The following is a 21047-nucleotide window of genomic DNA, read 5'->3' on the forward strand; positions in this document are numbered from 1 at the left end:
AAGATCCTATCTTTCAAAGATAAAGGTCTGCTGTCGCCAGGTCCAAGCATGCAGGCCAAATTGAGTTTGGCTTTTTTATGTAGTTCTCAGCCCCACTCTCAGCTATAACAAGTAGCTGTATTACCTTACAAAGCAACTAACTCTTTCACAGCAAACAAAGCGATTAACAAAAGTGCAACATGCTGTTTATCAACACCCTCTAGGGGAAGCGTTTCGCTTACCATGGCTCATTGTTCAGCGGTATTTGTAACCCAATACCCATTAGAGTCTGGACTGAACTGCGTCTATTTTATGTGCCTTGTATTTATAGTTTGCATCAACCGCGCAAAGCAGAAAATATCAGTGTAAAGTTTAACGCAGGTCATTCAGAATGAAGGCAAATTACGAACAGGAATTATCTTAGAGCAGGGCCATGCCATATGGTTCCGAAAGCCTAATGCTTTCTGTTTGATCTCAACCTCACTTTTTCACCATTTCCTTCAATTCTCTCTTTACCCAGAAACCCATGTAATTTCCTCATGACCAGATTCATTAGAATGTATGTAACCTTGCTTACTTGTTAAACAAAATATTGTGCTGGGGGCACATGCCAATGTTCTCTCGAATTGTATCAATATCTGTGCGGATATCTTTGCCGTTAATGATCGCAGTACCAGATGTTGGTGGAAACAATCCAATCAGCATTGATCTGTTGAACACATGGGAAAAGTGCATTAAAACCACCAACAGTAGAACATGAGCTTACACATGATCCACCTCAGCTTTAGTTTTGAATTTTGAAAGCTAAGGAGTTCCCATGAAAAAGGTGCTACACATCTTTAAGAGTAGATAATTAAAACTCAATTGACAATAAAGGGAGCTTGAACTCGACAACAAAAAAATATTGTTCCTGAGAGGTTACTTATTAAAACAATCAGCTATCTTGCACACAGCACTTACTGCTTCTTTCTGGAGGAGTTAAGTTTGCAGCTTTACAATACTTTTCCTTTTCACTAATTTTCTCCCCTCCTGAATATACCGACTCCTTCCACCAGTTCCAAGTGGGCCCCCAGTCTGTTGCTCAAGAAGTCGTTATTTACTTGAACAATGAATAGCAACTGCGGCCACACTATTTGCCCATGAGTGGCATCACAGCCAAGCTAGATCCCACCTTCACTCAACATCCACAAACGCACATTTCCAGCATACCAGATAGCGATCCGGAGTGGGAAGCCTGCCTGATTTTCACCCTCCCTAAACTAGGGGAGCCGATTGATTGAAGTGTAGCACCCAAACCACTGCCATTATTGAAATCAGCTAACTCAGCACCGACCTGGGGTGGGGAGGGGGTGTTGAACCCTGGTATCTTTCCACTCTGTGTGGCTATTCTTGCTGAACCAATGACATTTTGTAACATGAATTGAGATGACATGTCTTCTCCATCCTGTAGTTGTGTGTGCAGGTTTCTGAGTGAAAATAGCCTAACTGGGATAGACTACTGGGAACAGCTTTCTTCAAGATACTGACTTGTACTTTGTTAGTTGAAGCAGGGGTTGTGACCTGATGCTCTGAATAATGTGTCAGTCCTGGATCTTTTCCTGCAAATTGGGTGGTTATTAAACTACGTGCACTACACAAAGAGGAAAAAAATGTCACTTGCCATGTGGCGGATGAATAGCAAGTTTAAAACTGAATCCCTGCAAACCAAAGCATAGGTTTATTCAACCATTTCCCATCAAAGTTTCTCGGTTTTGACATTTTTTTAAAGTCTATTTATTGGTTAAATTCAATATAAATGCAGAGTATGATTTTTAGGCTACAGCAGTTAACTGTGGCCAGGAGGTTTACAGGACCGTGTAATACATCTTAAAGAGATTAGTGCTCAGTTTAACCGTTATTTGGATCTCTTCAAATATTGCCTGACTGGGGTAAAGTAGTTCTTGTAAAGCTGTTCCATTCCCATTAGTTGATCGAATGCCAACATTTTTAAAGAAAATTGTGCATCTATCTTTTCTTGTAGCTGTTCTTCTGTTTGTCTCCCACTCTCTGGTTCTTTCTGTCTCTCTTTCTTTCTACTTATGCTTTGGACATTCCGGCAATTGGTGATTTTATGCTGTCCATTTCCTACATTACAACAGTGACTACACTGCAAAAAGTACTTCATTGGCAGTAAAGTGCTTTGGGATGTCCTGAGGTCGTGAAAGGCGCTATATAAATGCAAGTTCTTAATTTATGATTTCTTTATTTATAGCATTTAGGTCTCTGTGTATTTGTAGGTTTATTCCAGTGAAGAATCTAAATGTTACAACGCTCAAGGTTACTTCTGTAATCTTGGGTTCAAAAATTTACCAAGTGCCGTGCTGAATTCCAGTTAATAGTTATCTTTTTTTAGTCTTTGGACTAAATTTCGTGGAAAACTGGAAATGTTTCACCGAGTTTGGACACAATGCAGCTTGTGTTTCATATCTCAACACTCTCAAGTTTGCTTCCTTTATTATCTTTTGATACGCAGCCCAATCTGGCACATGTGCAAGCAAGAGATGAAGGAAATAAGGAATTTTCTTGCTGCTGGTTTCTGAGGCAGAAAACATTTTTGTTTGGGACAAAACAGTTTCACAATGCTGTGACTGTTAGGAGTCGGTGCGGGTTTTTGACTCAAGTTAGATTTTTCTGAGTCGAGCAGCAGCACCACTGAGATGGGATGTGTTTACAAGGCCCTGCACTGCGGTTTGATTAACAGCAGCTATTATTCTAGTTCAACGAATGGCTATGTGTGTTACTTTGAGGTTGAATGCTTAACTTTCCACAGTTAACATTACGGTTGGGTGATTATAGTGACTTAACAAACCGTATGTAGTGAAGTCTTAAGGCAGTGGCTGCTGGCTACAGAAGCACTTGAGTTTAAATGAATAAAATCGAATTCCTTCCAGTAACCCATAACAAAAAAAACATATTTCACCTGTAACAGCAAATATCTGACTTTTTCTCATTTTGCTCTCTGTATCCCATTTTATTTGCTCTCTTTCTTCCCAGTTTTCACATAAATTCTGACGGGTTTAGACAGGTTAGATGCAGGAAGAATGTTCCCAATGTTGGGGAAGTCCAGAACCAGGGGTCACAGTCTAAGGATAAGGGGTAAGCCATTTAGGACCGAGATGAGGAGAAACTTCTTCACCCAGAGAGTGGTGAACCTGTGGAATTCTCTACCACAGAAAGTTGTTGAGGCCAATTCACTAAATATATTCAAAAAGGAGTTAGATGTAGTCCTTACTACTAGGGGGATCAAGGGGTATGGCAAGAAAGCAGGAATGGGATACTGAAGTTGCATGTTCAGCCATGAACTCATTGAATGGCGGTGCAGGCTCGAAGGGCCGAATGGCCTACTCCTGCACCTATTTTCTATGTTTCGATGTTTTTATAAAGAATATAAGAAATAGGAGCAGGATTAGGCCACCTGGCCCCTCGAGCCTGCTCCACCATTTAATATCATGACTGATCTGATCATCGACTCAGCTCCACTTCCCTGCCTGCTCCCCATAACCCTTTATTCCCTTATCGTTCAAAAATCTGTCTATTTCCACCTTAAATATATTCAATGACCCAGCCTCCACAGCTCTCTGGGGCAGAGAATTCCATAGATTTACAACCCTCAGAGAAGAAATTCCTCCTCATCTCAGTTTTAAATGGGCAGTCCCTTATTCTGAGACAGTCCCCTAGTTTTAGTTTTCCCTATGAGTGGAACTATCCTCTCTGCATTCACCTTGTCAAGCCCCCTCATAATCTTATATGTTTTGATAAGATCACCTCGTATTCTTCTGAACTCCAATGAGTATAGGCCCAACCTACTCAACCTAGCTTCATAAGTCAACCCCCTTATCTCCGGAATCAACCTAGTGAACCTTCTCTGAACAGCCTCCTATATCCTTCCTTAAATACGGAGACCAAAACTGTACGCAGTACTCCAGGCGTGGCCTCACCAATACCCTATACAGTTTTAGCAGGACTTCTCTGCTTTTATACTCCATCCCCCTTGCAATAAAGGCCAACATTCCATTTGCCTTCCTGATTACTTGCTGTACCTGCATACTAACTTTTTGTGTTTCATGCACAAGGACCCCTAGGTCCCTCTGTACTGCAACACTTTGCAATTTTTCTCCATTTAAATTATAATTTGCTTTTCTATTTTTTCTGCCAAAGTGGATAACCTCACATTTTCCCACATTATACTCCATCTGCCAACTTTTTGCCCACTCACTTAGCCTGTCTATATCCCTTTGCAGATTTTTTGTGTCCTCCTCACAATTTGCTTTCCCACCCATCTTTGTATCATCAGCAAACTTGGCTACATTACACTCAGTCCCTTCATCCAAGTCATTAATATAGATTGTAAATAGTTGAGGCCCCAGCACCGATCCCTGCATCACCCCATTAGTTACGGTTTGCTAACCGAAAAATTACCCATTTATCCCGACTCTCTGTTTTCTGTTGGTTAGCCAATCCTCTATCCATGCTAATATATTACCCCCAACCCCGTGAACTTTTATCTTGTGAAGTAACCTTTTATGTGGCACCTTATCGTTCTATCTCATTTGTTTCTTCTACCCTGGTTTTGGTCTCAGAAATTGATCAGCAGTAATTTTCCACATGGTCAGCAGCAAACTGTGTTCTGAGTCATTTGATTTAAATTATAGCTGTTCATAAAAAGTTACAAAAGCACCCCAATGTAGAGCAATTATTTTCACTATACAGACAGCCATGTTGTTCTTGCTGCCTTCAATTTGTGTAGGGATGTAAAAAGAACTGCTTGTTTTTTTTTAGCTGGGCAATGATGATTTTGTTGTTGTGTAGCAAAGGAATGTGAACTCTTACATTGTCGTGGTTTTTCCAGCTCCATTGTGACCCAAAAAGGAAGTGATCTGCCCTTCAAAGAAGTTAATGTTCAGTCCATCCACAGCTGGCTTGTGGCCGTCTTCAAAAATCTTCACTAGATTCTGAATGGACACTCCCAGTGTCAGACTTGATGGCTCCGACTCGTAAAAGGGGTTTCCTGCCATTGCGACGGTCACTGCCAACAGATAACACATAAATGGACAGAGCACTACTTCAAGATCTGGGAACAAGAGCTGGGAAATTTAAATTGTTACAGTCATGAATTAAACATTACCTGGGTTGATCTTTTTGCTCTCTTTTTCTTTCTCTTGTTTCTCTTTTTCAAGCCTCTCCTTCTCAAGCTTCTCTTGTTTCTCCTTCTCGAGCCGCTCCTTCTCTTGTTTCTCCTTCTCGAGCCGCTCCTTCTCTTGTTTTACTTTCTCAAGCCTCTCCCTCTCTTGCTTTTCCTTGTCCTCCTTGAGTTTACAGACTTTCTTGTTGTCCTGCTTTGGTACGTCATCACCTGCGGGCGGTTTTACTGATTTCTCTCTCGGTGACTCCACTGCTTTGTCTTTGGGTCTGCTTTCCGCTTTCTCACCAGATTTGTCGGCTTTCTCTTCCTTTCCTGTCTCAACTATTGCACCCTCTTTGGTTTCCTTTTTGTCTTACCAATGTTAAAGAAAAAAGTAAAGCGTGATTAATGTCTACTTTGGACGGTGAGTACAAGAAGATGGTTTACATTCAAAGAGTTTATTATAAACCCCCCACTGAATTAGCCCACAATGACAGCATTTCAAAAAAAAATTCCTTCACTCGAAAATATATCCAAAAATCTCGGGGCAATTATTTCAAACTGAATAGACTGAGAACGCTGATCATGTGGTTGACGTTCTTTGTTTTCCCCCCCAATTTTCTCCCCATCACTTCTGAAGGCAGCTACTCAAGCTAGGGTGCTGTGTGTGTCGGCAGATCATTTGACCAACGAGGCATCATAATCCTCATCATTACAGTAGGGGTTACTGGATAGCAATAAGGAGTAGGATCCGATTGAAATTTTTTGTACTTTGTATCCTTGGCTAGATCATTCAAACATCATTACAATCAAGATAAATTGTAATTCTATTGCACACATGTTCACTCATGTCCCAGTTAAACTGTATGCTTGATAATAGTGTGGCACAATGATTGCACTACACCATCAAAACTGAACTCTTATACTGCCACCCAGCAGAATATGGCAGCTTGCCATTGAAATGAAATCACCTGAAAGAGATGCTCATGTACCATGAAAGCTGTGCATTGCCTGCAGTTTAAATGCAGTCAGCATTGAGTCAACATTTAAGATTTCAAACTTCAAGCTTAACAAGAACTTAGACAGCTTGCCGTGCCTTCTTTAAGTCTCCAATAATAATCATCATCATAGGCGGTCCCTCGAATGAGGATGACTTGCTTCCACATGTGTTCACAGATGTTTCAATGAAGGATCCGATGTTCCAGTCCTGAACTCCAATTGATGGGGTGGAAGATGCCTGTGCATGGATTTTTTTAATGTGTGGTGACCGTTGCACATCAGCTATCACATGGGCTCGACAGAGCTAGGCCTTTATCCAGTGGCAAGGGTTAACCAGGACAACTGGAGACCTGCTGTGCTGCACGGACCTAGTGCGCATATCGCAGTGTGGGCAGGCCCGTGCTGCCCCTGGGCCCTCAGCTCTTCTGGGCCCTGGGCCCTCAGCTCTTCTGGGCCCCGTATCCTCATTTGCCGCACCTTTGCCATGATCCTCCACCACAAAACACTCACCGCACCACCGCACCAAACATTTGCCGAACCGCCGCCACAATCACCCACCGAATCTCAGCCACGATCCCTCATCGCTCCTCTGCCTCGATCACTCACTGCACCTCCACCACGTCCTTCCCGCTCCTCTGCTTTACCATGGCCATGTTCCAAACAGCGACTCCTGATGGCGTCACCCAGTCACCCACCTCGAAGCCGTCACACATTTGGAGCAGCTCGCGCTGGAAGTTGTAATGGCTTGCTCCAGCTCTTTTTGTAGCCCCGGCCTGTGGAGGTGTTCTCACACAGCTCGGGGTGGCCCAGGATGTTTGTTCAACATAATAATAATAGGAAAGAGCTGACTACCTCATCACTGTTAGTTAGAGACAAAGGGGCAGCATTTAAGTGTGGAGCTCTGCTTTCACCAACCTAGAAGTGATGTGAGCATAAAAACATAAGAAAAAGTAACAGGAGTAGGCCATTTGGCCCCTCGAGCCTGCTCTGCCATTTAATAAGATCATGGCTGATCTGATCTTGGCCTCAAAATCCACTTCCCTGCCCGGGTGGTTTAATCACAGGTTGCCCATTGCGATTGTCTCAGAAACACGCCTCTAAACTGTGCCAGTATAATTAGTGAGCAGCACAATCGGTAAAGCAGGGAAATTTGACAATGTAAAAAATGTTATTCTGTTACCTTAGGTCCTTAATTTATAAATCAACTCACCGTCTGTGGTAGCTTGTGTCTTTTCGGCACCAAACCAGTAAGAGGGCTGCAGTGGAAAATACCACGGAGATGGCACTCCATATTGACCTATACAAATGGGAAAGACCCACACAATGAAGCATGATTACTGGTGTGATATAATGTTCCAGAGAATGTCACTTCTGACTCCTGACTTTGATGTTACCGAATGAAAAGATTCTTTTGCCCAGCCCCCAATCACGCTCCCTCCTTTCCTGAAGGTGTGAACACTTGCTGATCACAACCCAGTGACCTCTGCAGGTGAATGTGTACAGGTGCATGTTGGCTGAGGACATGACCAACCCCCATAATCTAACAGCCTGACTTCTACTGCCTAGGCTCACATCGGCATTAGCCGCCTGGCTGAAGTACTGGAGAAGGAGGTGGTGATTTTCAAACCAATACCCCAGCACTGCCCTTTCCGTCCTACCTGTTCTTCCTCACTAGTTTTGTATATTATCTCCTTTGCTCATGGGATGGGGTGGAGGGGACGCGGGGCAGCAGGGAAAGATTGCCCGTGGTCATCATGTGTCAGCGATGTTGTAAACATGGTGGGAAGATTTCCCCTGATGGCTATTGCTAGCAAAATTGTAAACAAATATCACAAAGGCTAAGCACAGACAAGGGAGGCCATTCAGTCCATCGAGGTCATCTTTCCACAGAAACCCCTTTTCAGAACGTTTTCACAATTTTGCTAGAAATGACAAACATCTGGCTCTTTCGGATGTGATTCCAATGTCACTAACGTAGTGATCAGGGAAAATCTTCATCTTCGGGCTGCTTCTCCTTGGGACATGAAGATTGGAGCGAATCTTTCACAGACCGTGCACAATCTGCTCCAACAAGGACTTCACTCAGCCCATTTAATCTCCCGAGAAGAGGTTCCACACTGTCTTTCCCAGCCCTCCAGAGATCAGTTAAATTGCAAATATCTATCTAGTGTTCAATCCTGCTGCTGTGGCATTCTCAAAGTCCCTGTAGCTCAGGAACCATCATGTTCCATACAACATTGGATCAGTTCCATCTGTAATTATCCTTATACCCATCAATCGAATTTCTAACCCGATATTCACCTGGCTTATTTTAAAAATGTTAATTAACACAGCACTACCTTCTTTATAGGGGAAATGTATACCACAAATCCATTCGTTTGTGAATGGGAGCGGCGACTTTCTAACCTCGGGTTGCTTGAAGCTTCCTAATTTTAAGGTGTTTTTGCACTACAGGAGTATAGACACCCGATTTTCCTTTTGAGAGCTGAATGCCATTGTGTAAATGAGACAAAGCTCGGCGAGTCAATAAAATCATAGACCCATGATAGCATCGGTCTACAAATGTCCCGTTGGATCAAGGGAGCCAATATCTGTAAGGCAAACACAGGGAACTAGTCTCCAGGTTGTTACAAAGCAGAACCCAGCAGCATGAAAGAGTCCATCTCCCAATTATCAGTGTGAAAGGGGAGAGGGGCTGATGGAGGTCATTTGCTGAAACAGGATTCCGAAAAGTAAAAGTTTTTTTTTTCTTCATTGGACATGGGCGTCGCTGGCAAGGCCCAGTATTTATTGTCCATCCCTAATTGCCTTTGAGAAGGTGGTGGTGAGGCTTGTTAGGCCATTTCAGAGGGCAGTTAAGAGTCAACCACGTTGCTGTGGGTCTGAAGTCACATATAGGCCAGACTGGGTAAGGACAGCAGATTTCCTTCCCTAAAGGACATTAGTGAATCAGATGGGTTTTATGACAATCTGGTAGTTTCATGGTCACTATTACTCATGCTAGCTTTTTATTCCAGATTTATTTAATGAACTGATTTTAAATTCCCCAACTACCATAGTGGGATTTGAACTGATGTATCCAGATCATTCGTCCAGGCCTCCAGATTACTAGTCCAGTAACATAACCACTATGCAACTGTACCCGTTAAAGTGTGTTTGCACCCATGTCCTTTAGTTCTGAGCTCACAGTCTAAGTCAAATACTCTGCTTACATCTACATTATCCATTTGTCTCAACATTTTTAAAACCTGGATCATGCCCCCTGTCAACCTTCTTTCCCCTCATATTGGCTTCATGTCTCCACACTATGAAACTGGTTCTATTCTGGGCACAATAAGGAAGACTGTAGATCCAAATCTGGTCCAAGCACTGGCTGATCAACAATCATATCAAGTCTGTTCCAATTTGTTTTACTACAATAGAAAGCAAATGACAATACACAAGAGCAAAACAATTACAATGCACACTGCTAACTATTGGGGCACATCCCCTAAAGGAGTGAATACGATGACATTGGGCAAATAAATATTGTCCATCGTGTCCCTGCAATCAACTTGGCAGTGACTGTGGTTCCTTCTAAATGAAATAAAGACTTGCATTTATATAGAGCCTTTCACGACCACCAGACATTTCAAAGTGTTTTACAGCCAATAAAGTGTAGTCACTGTTGTAATGTGGGAAATGCGGCAGCCAACTTGCGCTCAGCAAACTCCCACAAACAGCAATGTGATAATGACCAGATAATCCATTTTTGTTGAATTCATTGAGGGATAAATATTGGCCAGGATACCGGGGATAACTCCCCTGCTCTTCTTCAAAATAGTGCCATGGAACTTTTATCTCCACCTGAGAGAGCAGACGGGGCCTCGGTTTAGCGTCTCATTCGAAAGACGGCACCTCCGACAGTGCAGCACTCCCTCAGCACTGCACTGGAGGATTTAAATGTAATTTATGTTGAGCTGAACAAGTTGTCACTGTTGGGGGTGCACTGCATAATATTTATTTACAGATCATCACTATAACAAAGACTTGAGGCTTTTGGAAAAAAAATCTTTAAAAGCTACATCCTCCACTTTAATTAGTCAGCATACCTGGAAACACCACATCAAGATACCAGGCAAGAACTCCATACAAAAAGGCATCAAGCAGCATCATCTTCATGGAGATCAGCATATTATACTCGTCTCCCTCTACAGGGCTAGCCTGGATATTATGCCATTGTAGACCAAGACCCTGCTCCTCATAACGGGATAGATATTCAGTGCCAAAGCCAAAAGCCACTGGAGATAATAAACTCTGAAATTTCAAGGAGAAACAGAAGATTCAGTGATGGTCACGTCACAGTACTCTTTAACTTCCAACATAGACAGGACTATGATGTAGGTGTAGGCTTTGACTGTTCTGTTCCTGGCCTTTTAAATTATTTCACAGTACATTATGGCTTTAATGAGAAGCATTTTTTCAAGTGTCATTGCTCAGATTCCCTCTGCTCACCCAGCAATGGAGAAAGTTACTAGCTGGTCTTACAATTGGCACATTTTCTGCTACTTTCGCCAACATTGTTTAAAATGAAAGCTTGAATGCTAAGTGAGCCAAGTGCTGCCATTACCCTCAGAAAGAAAGAACTTGGATTTATACAGAGCCTTTTACGACCTCAGGATGTCCCAAAGCACTTTACAGCCAATGAAGTCCTTTTGAAGTGTAGTTACAGTTGTAATGCATCTCATTTGTGTACAGCAAGGTCTCACAAACAACAATGAGATAATGACCAGTTCATTTACTTTTGGTGTGGTTTGAGGGATAAATATTGGCCAGGACACCGGGAAAGCTCCTCTGCGCTTCTTCAAAACAGTGCCATGGAATTGTTTATATCCAGCTGAGAGGGTGGATGGAGCCTTGGTTTAACGTCTCAAATGAAAGATAGCACCTCCGACAGTGCAACACTCTCTCAGCACTGTACTGAAGTGTCAGCCTAGTTTTGTGCTCAAGTCTCTGGAGTGGGACATGAACCCACAATGTCCTGACGCAGAGACTGTCAGGTAGAGAAGTTTAGGGAGGGAATTCCAGAGCTTAGGGCCTAGGCAGGTAACGGCATGGCCGCCAATGGTGGAGCGATGAAAATCAGGGATGTACAAGAGGCCAGGATTGGAAGAGCACAGAGATCTCAAAGGCTTGTAGGACTAAAAGAGGTTACAGAGATAGGGATGGGTGTAACAGTACTCTTTAACTTTCAACAAGGTGTTATAGACAGGACTATGATGTAGGCTTTTACTGTTCTGTTCCTGGTCTTATTTCACAGTACATTCTGGCTTTAATGAGGAGTATGTGTTCAAGTGCCATTGCTCTAATTCCCTATGGAGGGATTTGAAAACAAGAATGAGAATTTTAAAATTGAGGGTTGCCAGACCGGGAGCCAATGTACGTCAGCGAGTACAGGGGTGATGGGTGAACGGGACATGGTGCGAGTTAGGACACAGACAGCAGAGTTTTGGATGAGCTCAAGTTTATGTGGGATGAAAGATGGGAGGCCGGCCAGGAGTAGTCATGTCTTTTTTTTGAATTGTTCATGGGATGTGGGTATCGCTAGCAAGGCCAGCATTTATTGCCAAACCCTAATTGCCCTTGAGTGGCTTGCTAAGACATTTCAGAGGGCTGTTAAGTGTCAACCACATTGCTGTGGGTCTGGAGTCACATATAGGCCAGTCCGGGTAAGAACGGCAGATTTCCTTCCCTAAAGGGTACTAGTTAACAAAGGCATGAATGAGGGTTTCAGCAGCAGATGAACTGAGGCAGCGGTGGAGTAGGGTGATGTTACGGAGGTGGAAGTAGCTGGTCTTGGTGATGGAGCAGATATGTGGTCAGATGTTCTTATGGTCGGGGAGACTAGAACTAGGGGGCACAGCCTCAAAATACGGGGGAGCCAATTTAGGACCGAGTTGAGAAGGAATTTCTTCTCCCAGAGGGTTGTGAATCTGTGGAATTCTCTGCCCAAGGAAGCAGTTGAGGCTAGCTCATTGAATGTATTCAAATCACAGATAGATAGATTTTTAACCAATAAGGGAATTAAGGGTTATGGGGAGCGGGCGGGTAAGTGGAGCTGAGTCCACGGCCAGATCAGCCATGATCTTGTTGAATGGCGGAGCAGGCTCGAGGGGCTAGATGGCCTGCTCCTGTTCCTAATTCTTATGTTCTTATGTAAGCTCATCTCAGGATCATAAATGACACCAAGGTTGTGAACGGTCTGGTTGAGCCTCAAACAGTTGCCAGGGAGAGGGATGGAGTCGGTAGCTCGGGAATGAAGTTTGTGGTGGGGACCGAAGACAGTGGCTTCAGTCTTCCCGATATTTAGCTGGAGGAAATTTCTCCTCATGTCGGACATGCAGTGCCACAAATCACGGACAGTTGAAGGGCCGAGAGAGGTGGTGGTGAGGTAGAGCTGAGTGTGGTCAGTGTGTATGTGGAACCTGATGTTGTGTTTACAGGTGATATCGCCGAGGGGCAGCATGTAGATGGGAAATAACAGGGGGCCAAGGATAGATTGGGGACTCCAGAGGTAACAGTGCAGGAACGGGAACAGAAACCAATGCAGTTGATTCTCTGGCTATAACTGGATAGATAAGAATACTTGTAAGTAGTAAAGTAACGTAGTCATGGCATTTTATGCATTAATGGTACTACTGGAGTGAGTTAGAGGTCACAACACCAACTCTGGGTTATTCTCCAGGTTTATAACATGACTTCACCTCCTTGACTGCATTAAAATCTTGCAAACACACTCTCGAATACATCTCTTATGTTCTGTATCATGAATGCCTTTGTACTTGGCTCAATGTGAATCAGTGTTGAAATCTTCAAAGGGTTAAACATTTGAATCCATTAAACTTACCGCTAACAATTTAATGTTTATGGTCATACGGTCCTGCCAAGTAAAGCAGAGAATGTGAGGCAGATAGAGGGTGAAATAAATGATCCCACTGCAAGCAGCTGCCAGGTTGGCCTTGGAGAAGAATACGCTCAGCAGGAAACACTGCATTATGGTGGCCACGGTAAACACCAAGAGGAACGCAAAGAGAATCAAAGAGTTGCTGTAGTGGAGCACATGTCCTCCCTGTAAGGGGGGAAAAAAAAGAGATGCAAATGATTGAAGTTGTAGAGGAAAATGCATAAGCAAAACAAATTTCTGGAGGTGGTGAGAAAGATCAGATTAAATCAGCAAACACTCAGAGGTTGGCTAAAGTCAAGTACCCTGATAATAATACATATTACAGTCTGTTTAAATAAATACTCGCAGGATAGATGATAAAATAAAGTCTAGATTGATGACATTAATTGGTGCTAATTAAAATCAAGTCTTACTTGTACAGAAATGGCTGGATGAAACTTGACCCATGCAATTCGTAATAGTATGGCATGAAATACTTTTGAGAGCTGAGGGATGGATCAATCTACAATATTCTGTATTGTGAATTTAGGGGTTGATAACAGAAACGAGAGACAGATATGACTATCATTGCATTCAACTGTCACCTTTTGGACCACAACAAAGGGGGCTTATTTTCAAAGTCCAATGAACGCAGGTCACCAGAGGCAATGGACAATGGTTGAAACCTCTGTTCAAATGAACTGTCGTATAATTCCATGAAATACTCCGACTATGGGAAGTGGCAGCACCCTCACCTCTGAGTCGGAAGATTGTGGGCTCAAGCCCAACTCAGAGGTTCAGCACATAATCTAGTACGGCATACTCAGTGCAGTACTGAGGGAATGCTGCATTGTTAGAGGTCCATCTGTCAGTTGCGACTTTAAACCAAGGACCTAGCTACCTGTTCTGGTGGATGTAAAAGATTCCATGGTGCTTTCCAAAGAAGAATAAGGAGCCAACATGTATCCCTCAACCAACACTACACAAATCATTAACTGGTTATCTATTTAATTTGCTGTTTGTGGGGCCTTGTGCATTTGCTTACAAAACACTTCAATAGTAATTCATTGACTGAAGTATTTTAGGGCACCCTGAAGACTTTAGAGGTTATACATGTAGGAAGAATAAAAAAGCAAATTACCATTTAAATGGAGAGAAACTAAAAAATGCTGCGGTACAGAGGGATCTGGGGGTCCTTGTACATGAAACACAAAAGTTAGTATGCAGGTACAGCAAGTAATCAGGAAGGCAAATGGAATGTTGGCCTTTATTGCAAGGCAGAGAAGTCCTGCTACAACTGTACAGGGTATTGGTGAGGCCACACCTGGAGTACTGCGTACAGTTTTGGTTTCCTTAATTAAGGAGGGATATACTTGCATTGGAGGCAATTTAGAGAAGGTTCCTGAGGTTGATTCCGGAGATAAAGATTTTTTTTAAATGAAGAAAGGTTGAGCAGATTGGGCCTGTACTCATTGGCGTTTAGAAGAATGAGAGGTGACCTTATTGAAATGTGTAAGATTCTGAGGGGGCTTGACAGAGTAGATACAGAGAGGATGTTTCCCCTCATGGCGGAATCTAGAACTAGTTTCAGAATAAGGGATCGCACATATAAAACGGAGATGAGGAGGAATTTCTTCTCTCAGAGGGTCATGAATCTTTGGAATTCTCTACCCCAGAGAGCTGTTGAGGCTGGGTATTTAAGTCTATTTAAGGTGGAGATAGTCAGATTTTTGAACGATAGAGGAGTCAAGGGTTATGTGGAGCGGGCAGGAAAGTGGAGTTGAGGCAAAGATCAGATCAGCCATAATCTTATTGAATGGTGGAGCAGGCACGAGGGGCCAAATGGCCTACTCCTGCTCCTATTTCTTATGTTCTTATAGAAATGCAATATAATTGGATAAAATAATGCTTTCTCATAAATAACTACTGAGCTTAACAGTGCCTTGGGCTTTCCTGCAGACCCAACACACTTAAAAATAATTAGTGGAGATAAACACGTGCCCACATAAAATCACTGTGCAAGGCAGTCTCCCACAGTGTAACAGCTACCTCACCAAACCAAACCTTCCTGTGCCCTGTTTTCACCTTATCCCAGTTTTAGTGATGTTCAAGTTGTTTGGTGCACTTTTTCCAATTTCTCATTTTGCATTCCCAATGAAAAGTAATTTAGAACATGCAATCACTTGTGATTAGGATGATGTGCAATTTCTGAGATATTTGCCTGATCTCATCTCTCCATCTCCCCCAACCCCAATTCAAATTGATTTCCAGCACAGTCCATCAGAACACTACTTATCCAGCATCCACCTCAAATCTTAAAATCACGTTCCACAAGTTGAAATGGTCCAGTGATACATTTCTTCCATTGGATGATAGCATCAAAAACAAAAATTAATATTCAGATGCAGAAAGGCCCAAATAACATGAGCAGAGATAAATATAGCAGTCACTGGTATATTCTCATTCTGCTATTATTTGGTGAGAATTTTGGTGATAGAGCAGGAAGAGAGTGAAGCAAAATCAAGCTTCCAGGGAAAAGGACCTTTGTACAAGCATTAAACACCTTGTGACGCAGGTGTGCAGCCAGTTACCCTGTATTCAGTCACCATCTGTATGCACGTATTTGACTTGGACAATCCTGGTGCTGTCGGAGGGTAAATGCTAGATTGTGTTTATATCTGAATTCTTACCATAATCACTACGGTCGCCAGCACTGTACTGGCTGTCATCATGATGAAGCTGTCGATGAACCACGTGACCCAATGCACCCAGTTGCTGACGCCCATGATTTTCAGGGTCTCTTTCAGCCTCATCTCCTTCTCAAGCACAATACTCTTCACAATCATGGAGACAGAGTAGATCCAGGAGAGCACCATGAATATTGGGAAACAGCGGGATAGTGCAAGCATGAAGCTAGGGTGAGAATCAGCCAGCACATGGGGTGGGAGGGGCAGGGGACGGGTGGGAGGGGCAGGGGACAGGTGGGAGGGAACAGGGGACATGTGGGAGGGGCAGGGGGCAGGTGAGGGGGGAGGAGGCAGGTGGGAGGTGCAGGGGACAGGTGGGAGGGGCAGGAGGCAGGTGGGAGAGGCAGGTGGGAGGGGGCAGGGGACAGGTGAGAGGGGGAGGAGGCAGGTAGGAGGGGCAGGAAGAAGGGGGCAGGTGCAGCAGACAAATAGCAGTAGAAAAATATTTAATGAAAAATATCAGACGTAAACAGAGAAATAACACTTGGGGTCGAAATTCAGTTGCTAATGCCTACTGATAATGCTGTTGGTGTTAACTGGGAGTTAGGCGGTCGGGAGTGATGCTGGGTGCTGTTCACGCCTGATGCAAAATTCAGTGATCATTATTTAAGGGCGTTAAAGTGTTACGTCTCGCAGGCTAACGCTATGGAAATCATAACATCAGTTCGCGTGAAATGCCTCCTTGATGCCTCTGTCATGATATTTAGTTTGTATGGCTGCCGTACCAGCAGGCGGCTGTACAGCCTGAAAAAAGTGGTGGTTAAACAACGGAACTCGGGTGGAATCAGCCAGAGAGCAAGGTAAGTTTTTTTCTTTCTTTATTGCTTCATTTTTTCATTGCTCTAACAGTGGGGAAGTTTGTGTGTGGATCGGAGAAGGTTGGGGGCTTTTTTCTTTCTTCCCTTTTCTTCCCGTTTTCCAGCTAGCATGGCGGCAGCCTCCCATTGCAAAATTCAGTGGGTCTCCTGAGCTCCCGCCAGAGTATGAGTGTGCAACGCCACATTTTAGCGCTGCTCTCTCATCTGTGGCTGTAAAAACTGAATTTGGCAATTGGAGCCTGCACCCAACGCCTGGCGGTTAGATCAGCACTCAGGCGGTGACACCGAATTTCGACCCCTTAATACTTAACATTAACATCTATGTTGTAAAAATTGTCCATTTACGTCGCTTCCTCACCCTTCGCTGTTTAACCCTCCTTTATCACTTCAAGAATCGTTTTTTCAAATGTTCTCCTTGTCAGCCCGCCAACCTTCACACAATTCAACTAATTCAGACTCTGTTATCTCTCAAAGATACAGAGCGACAACTTCTATCCATTATTTTTATTGCACCATAGTCCATTCTATGTTCATTTTATTTGACAGAAATCTGCACTTTTATCATGAATTCAAATCAAATTACTGGTGAAGTAATTTTTAAGAAAACACTACATTTTCTAAATTTGAATCACAAGATTCTAAATTGTGCCCAACAAGAGTGAAAGTACCAGCGTGTGGGGGTACTTACAGCATGTTTAAGAGCTATGACCTTACATAGCGGTCATGCCAGAACATGTGGTACAGAATCGAAAGCCTCACACTTTGTTTTTACAACAGACCACTTTTATTTATGGCAGTACACAAGGGTTAATTTTCTGCTTTCACTCTCCCAGAGGGGAGCCGCATGTTGGAAATTCCAGGTCTGAAAATCTTAGTCAGTGTGCACCTAAAATCCCAATATGTGCTCTCAATGGGTGAAGCTTCTGCTAGCAGTCAGTTCTGAAGTTTTGAAGTTATGACAATCTTAAAAAATAACGAGGAAAGTTTTAAATTTACTCACATGTCATCCACAAAACAGGGATATGGCATCTGCTGGACATAGATCCCTGAGGGCACTTCAACGTTGGTATGAGTCCTGATAATTCCATGCTCAATCATGTCTTGTAAATAAGCAAAACCTCCCCAGATGTAGCGCAAGTCATTTATTGGATCAGCTCTCGGGCCTGGGTCCCAATACCTGTGGGAGAAGCATCTATTATGTATCTCCCTCAGCTGAATCATCAATAGCCATTACTGCTACCCCATCCTCACCAACAGTCACTGTATTTACGGAGGGCCTTTAAGGGAGAAGAAGGGACAGATGCTGAGCCTTTGTGAGGGAGTAACACAGCTAACCGAAGGATTTGCTGAATAGGTGGGTCGTAAAAATGCTTTTTAAGGGCGGGATGAGAAGTAAAGAGATGGAGGGGTTTACTGAAGGAATGTCAGAGAGTACGGATGAGATGCCTAAAGGCTCTACCACCAATGGTGGAGTGATGGGGGGCACAGAAGGCTAGAGTCATAGGACTAGTGGCCATGGGAGCATATAGGAATGGAGGAGGTTGCTGAAGTAGGATGAGAGAAGCTGTGGAGGGATTTATAGATGGGCGGAAGAAAGCAACTGTAGGTTTCACAAGGCTAGCAGACATTTGGGACATAGTGTGTGAGGAGCAGTATGTAAAGGAGGAAGAAGTGGGGGGGGGCAATTCCGTGGGTGTTGGCAATCCTTTGATACCTCCCCCAAGTGACCATTCTTCACACCTGAGCCTAGACAGTGAATATTGTCAGAATAGGCAGACACAGGGGGCATCACAGCCAAGCCTTTTCCTGTCTACGCCCAATGTCCACTTTACATTAGAGGTCACTCGACTCTAATCAGGAGTGGGTGTCCTGGCAATTTTTTCGCTCTTTAGCCCTGAAAATGTAGGGCAATTACACTGTTCAACCATTTTCAGGTAACCTAGTACAGGTCAGGCATCAAGCTTGAAGATCTTCCTAGTCTGCATGACCCAGCACCACACCATGTGGTGTATTTACCCAGTGAGCTATCACAACAATTGCAGCCAAAGTTTTTTGTGCATAAACTCCCAAATTATTGAGATCTAAATGTACGTCTCCTCCAGACATGACTACACTAATGCTCTCCTTGCTAGCATCCCATCTTCCATCAACTCCAACCTGTCCAAAACTCTGCTGTATGTATCTTGTCCCGTATTAAGTCCTACTTGCTGAACACCCTCCTCACTAACCTACACTCGCATCTTGTCCTCCAGTGCATTACATTTGCATTTAAAATCCTCATCCTTATCTATTAATCCTTCCATATCCTTGACCCACCTTGTGCTTGCAATCTCCCCTCGCCCCCTATTCCCCCTCTTCCTCTGACTTAGGCCTTCTGTGCATCACCCTCTCTTGCCCCTGTCATTGGTGGAGAAGTCTTCAGCCGTGTTGGCCCTACTCTTCAAAATTCCTTTCCTAAACATCTCCCTGCTCTCACCACCATTAAAAACCTCTTCAAAGCCTTCCTCTTTGACCAAGTTTTCAGTCACCCCTCAGTCTCTCCCTTCCTGACATAGCATCCATTTTCCTTACGCTTGCATTTGAAGGGCCTTGGGTAAATTAAATTACATTAAATGTGCAAGTTATTTAACTCAAGTGACTCCACAATAATAGTATAAATCCTACCCCTGGCAGTAATGCATTTTGATGCCAGTGAAAAGATCGGATTATGTTGTTCAACAGGGTTTGTATTATAGTTTATGTCAGAGAGCAAACCATCCTGGGTTCACTTCTATGAGAGTTGGCAATGCAACTGGGCTAGAGGTTGTTGGAGTGGAGGTTGTTGGAGTGGAGGTTGTTGGAGTGGTGGTTATTGGAGTGGAGGTTGTTGGAGTGGAGGTTGTTGCAGTGGAGGTTGTTGGTGAGTACGGTTGAGGTGCGAATGAGTGGCATATTCCATTACAAGAGAAAATACAACACTTGTGGGTAGATTTTCATCTTCAATTAAATGGAACAAAAATCGCATTAGTTCTTTAAAGAGCCACTCTATTAGATTACTGCCCAGTCAATGAGGATGAAAATTTCTCACAGTTAGTCCTGGAACGGGCTGGGGTGGGGATAAGATAAAACAAGCTGCCATCAAGCAAAGGGGAATGATGAGGAAATAGCTATGCCAAAGCTCTATGGAATCAAGAGCAGTGGGGAACATTCAAATTGTTCTACGGACACTTTGCTTTATTGTGCGAAACAATCATCCATTGTATAAGTGTTACAATTCTAGGAGAGAATGTGCATGCTTGATGAATTTAGTTTCAATGCCTCGAGTTCTTATGATTACACTTCGTAGCTCTGCCGATTGACACAATTGGCGAGATGCCCATAATGAAACACAAGCTTGGCATCATCTCTACTCTTCTTTAAAAAAAGATTTGATGTTTAAGCAAATGAGAGGAGCAATTTATTTGCACTGTGCAAGGGGTGGGGCCAGTGAGGTTTTCACCTCAACCAACAACTTGAATTTATATAGCATCTTTAACGTAATAAAATGTCCCAAGGTGCTTCAAAGCAGTGTTATAAGACAAAACAATTAAATTTGACATCGTGCCACATAAGAAGGAATTACAGCAGATGACCAAAAAAGAGGTAGGTTTTAAGGAGCATCTTAAAGGAGGAAAGAGAGGCAGAGAGGGGGAGAGGTTTAGGGAGGGAGTTCCAGAGCTTAGGGCCCAGGCAACAGAAGGCACAGCCACCAATGATTGAGCAGTTATAATCAGTGCAGACATCTTGGAGGGTTGTGAGGCTGTAGGAGATTACAGAGATAGTAAGGGGCGAGGCCATGGAGGGATTTGTAAACAAGGATAAGAATTTTGAAATTGAGGCATTGCTTAACTGGGAATCAATGTAGATCAGCGAACACAGGGGGATAGGTGAGTGGAAGCTGGTGCAAGTTAGGACACAGGCTGTCGAGTTTTGGATGACCTCAAGTTTACGTACGTAGAATGTGGGAGGCCAGTCAGGAGTGTGTTGGAGTAGTCAAGTCTAGAGGTAACAAAGGCATGGATGAGGGTTTCTGCAGCGGATAAACTGAAGCAGGGACGGAGACAGGAAATGTTACGGAGGTGGAAATTGGCGGTTTTAGTTATGTCACGGATATGTGGCCGGAAGCTCATTTCAGGGTCAAATATGACGCCTAGGTTGTGAACAGTCTGGTTCAGCCTCAGACAGATGCTGGGGACAGAGATGTAGTCGGTGGCTTGGGAACGCAGTTTGTGGCAGGGACCAAAGACACTGGCCTGTCCGGGAGTAATATTTTTTGTTTGTAATCTGTTTAAGGGTGACTGTGTGTATTTAGTTTTTACTCTCCACAATATTTTCTATCAGCAGAACCAAAAATAGCACAATCTTTGTTTTCAAATCCATCCATGGCCTTGCTCCATCCTACC

The 21047-nt window shown here is 43.5% G+C and overlaps 1 protein-coding gene across 2 annotated transcripts in view; it reads right to left on the bottom strand.

Annotated features, from left to right (window-relative positions):
- Positions 1-21047, bottom strand: part of abca4b (ATP-binding cassette, sub-family A (ABC1), member 4b) — a 177162-nt gene that overhangs the window by 107472 nt on the left and 48643 nt on the right. For both annotated transcript variants that reach the window (XM_070886629.1, XM_070886628.1), the window contains exons 13-20: positions 17627-17803; positions 15752-15974; positions 13026-13247; positions 10231-10435; positions 7350-7436; positions 5144-5512; positions 4849-5044; positions 557-688 (exon numbers count right to left, since the gene is read on the bottom strand). In XM_070886629.1, coding sequence (XP_070742730.1) covers positions 557-688; positions 4849-5044; positions 5144-5512; positions 7350-7436; positions 10231-10435; positions 13026-13247; positions 15752-15974; positions 17627-17803 — 1611 coding nt within the window. The remainder of the gene's footprint in view (positions 1-556; positions 689-4848; positions 5045-5143; positions 5513-7349; positions 7437-10230; positions 10436-13025; positions 13248-15751; positions 15975-17626; positions 17804-21047) is intronic.

This window comes from Pristiophorus japonicus, chromosome 8, assembly GCF_044704955.1.
Source record: "Pristiophorus japonicus isolate sPriJap1 chromosome 8, sPriJap1.hap1, whole genome shotgun sequence".
NCBI classification, from domain to species: Eukaryota; Metazoa; Chordata; class Chondrichthyes; family Pristiophoridae; genus Pristiophorus; species Pristiophorus japonicus.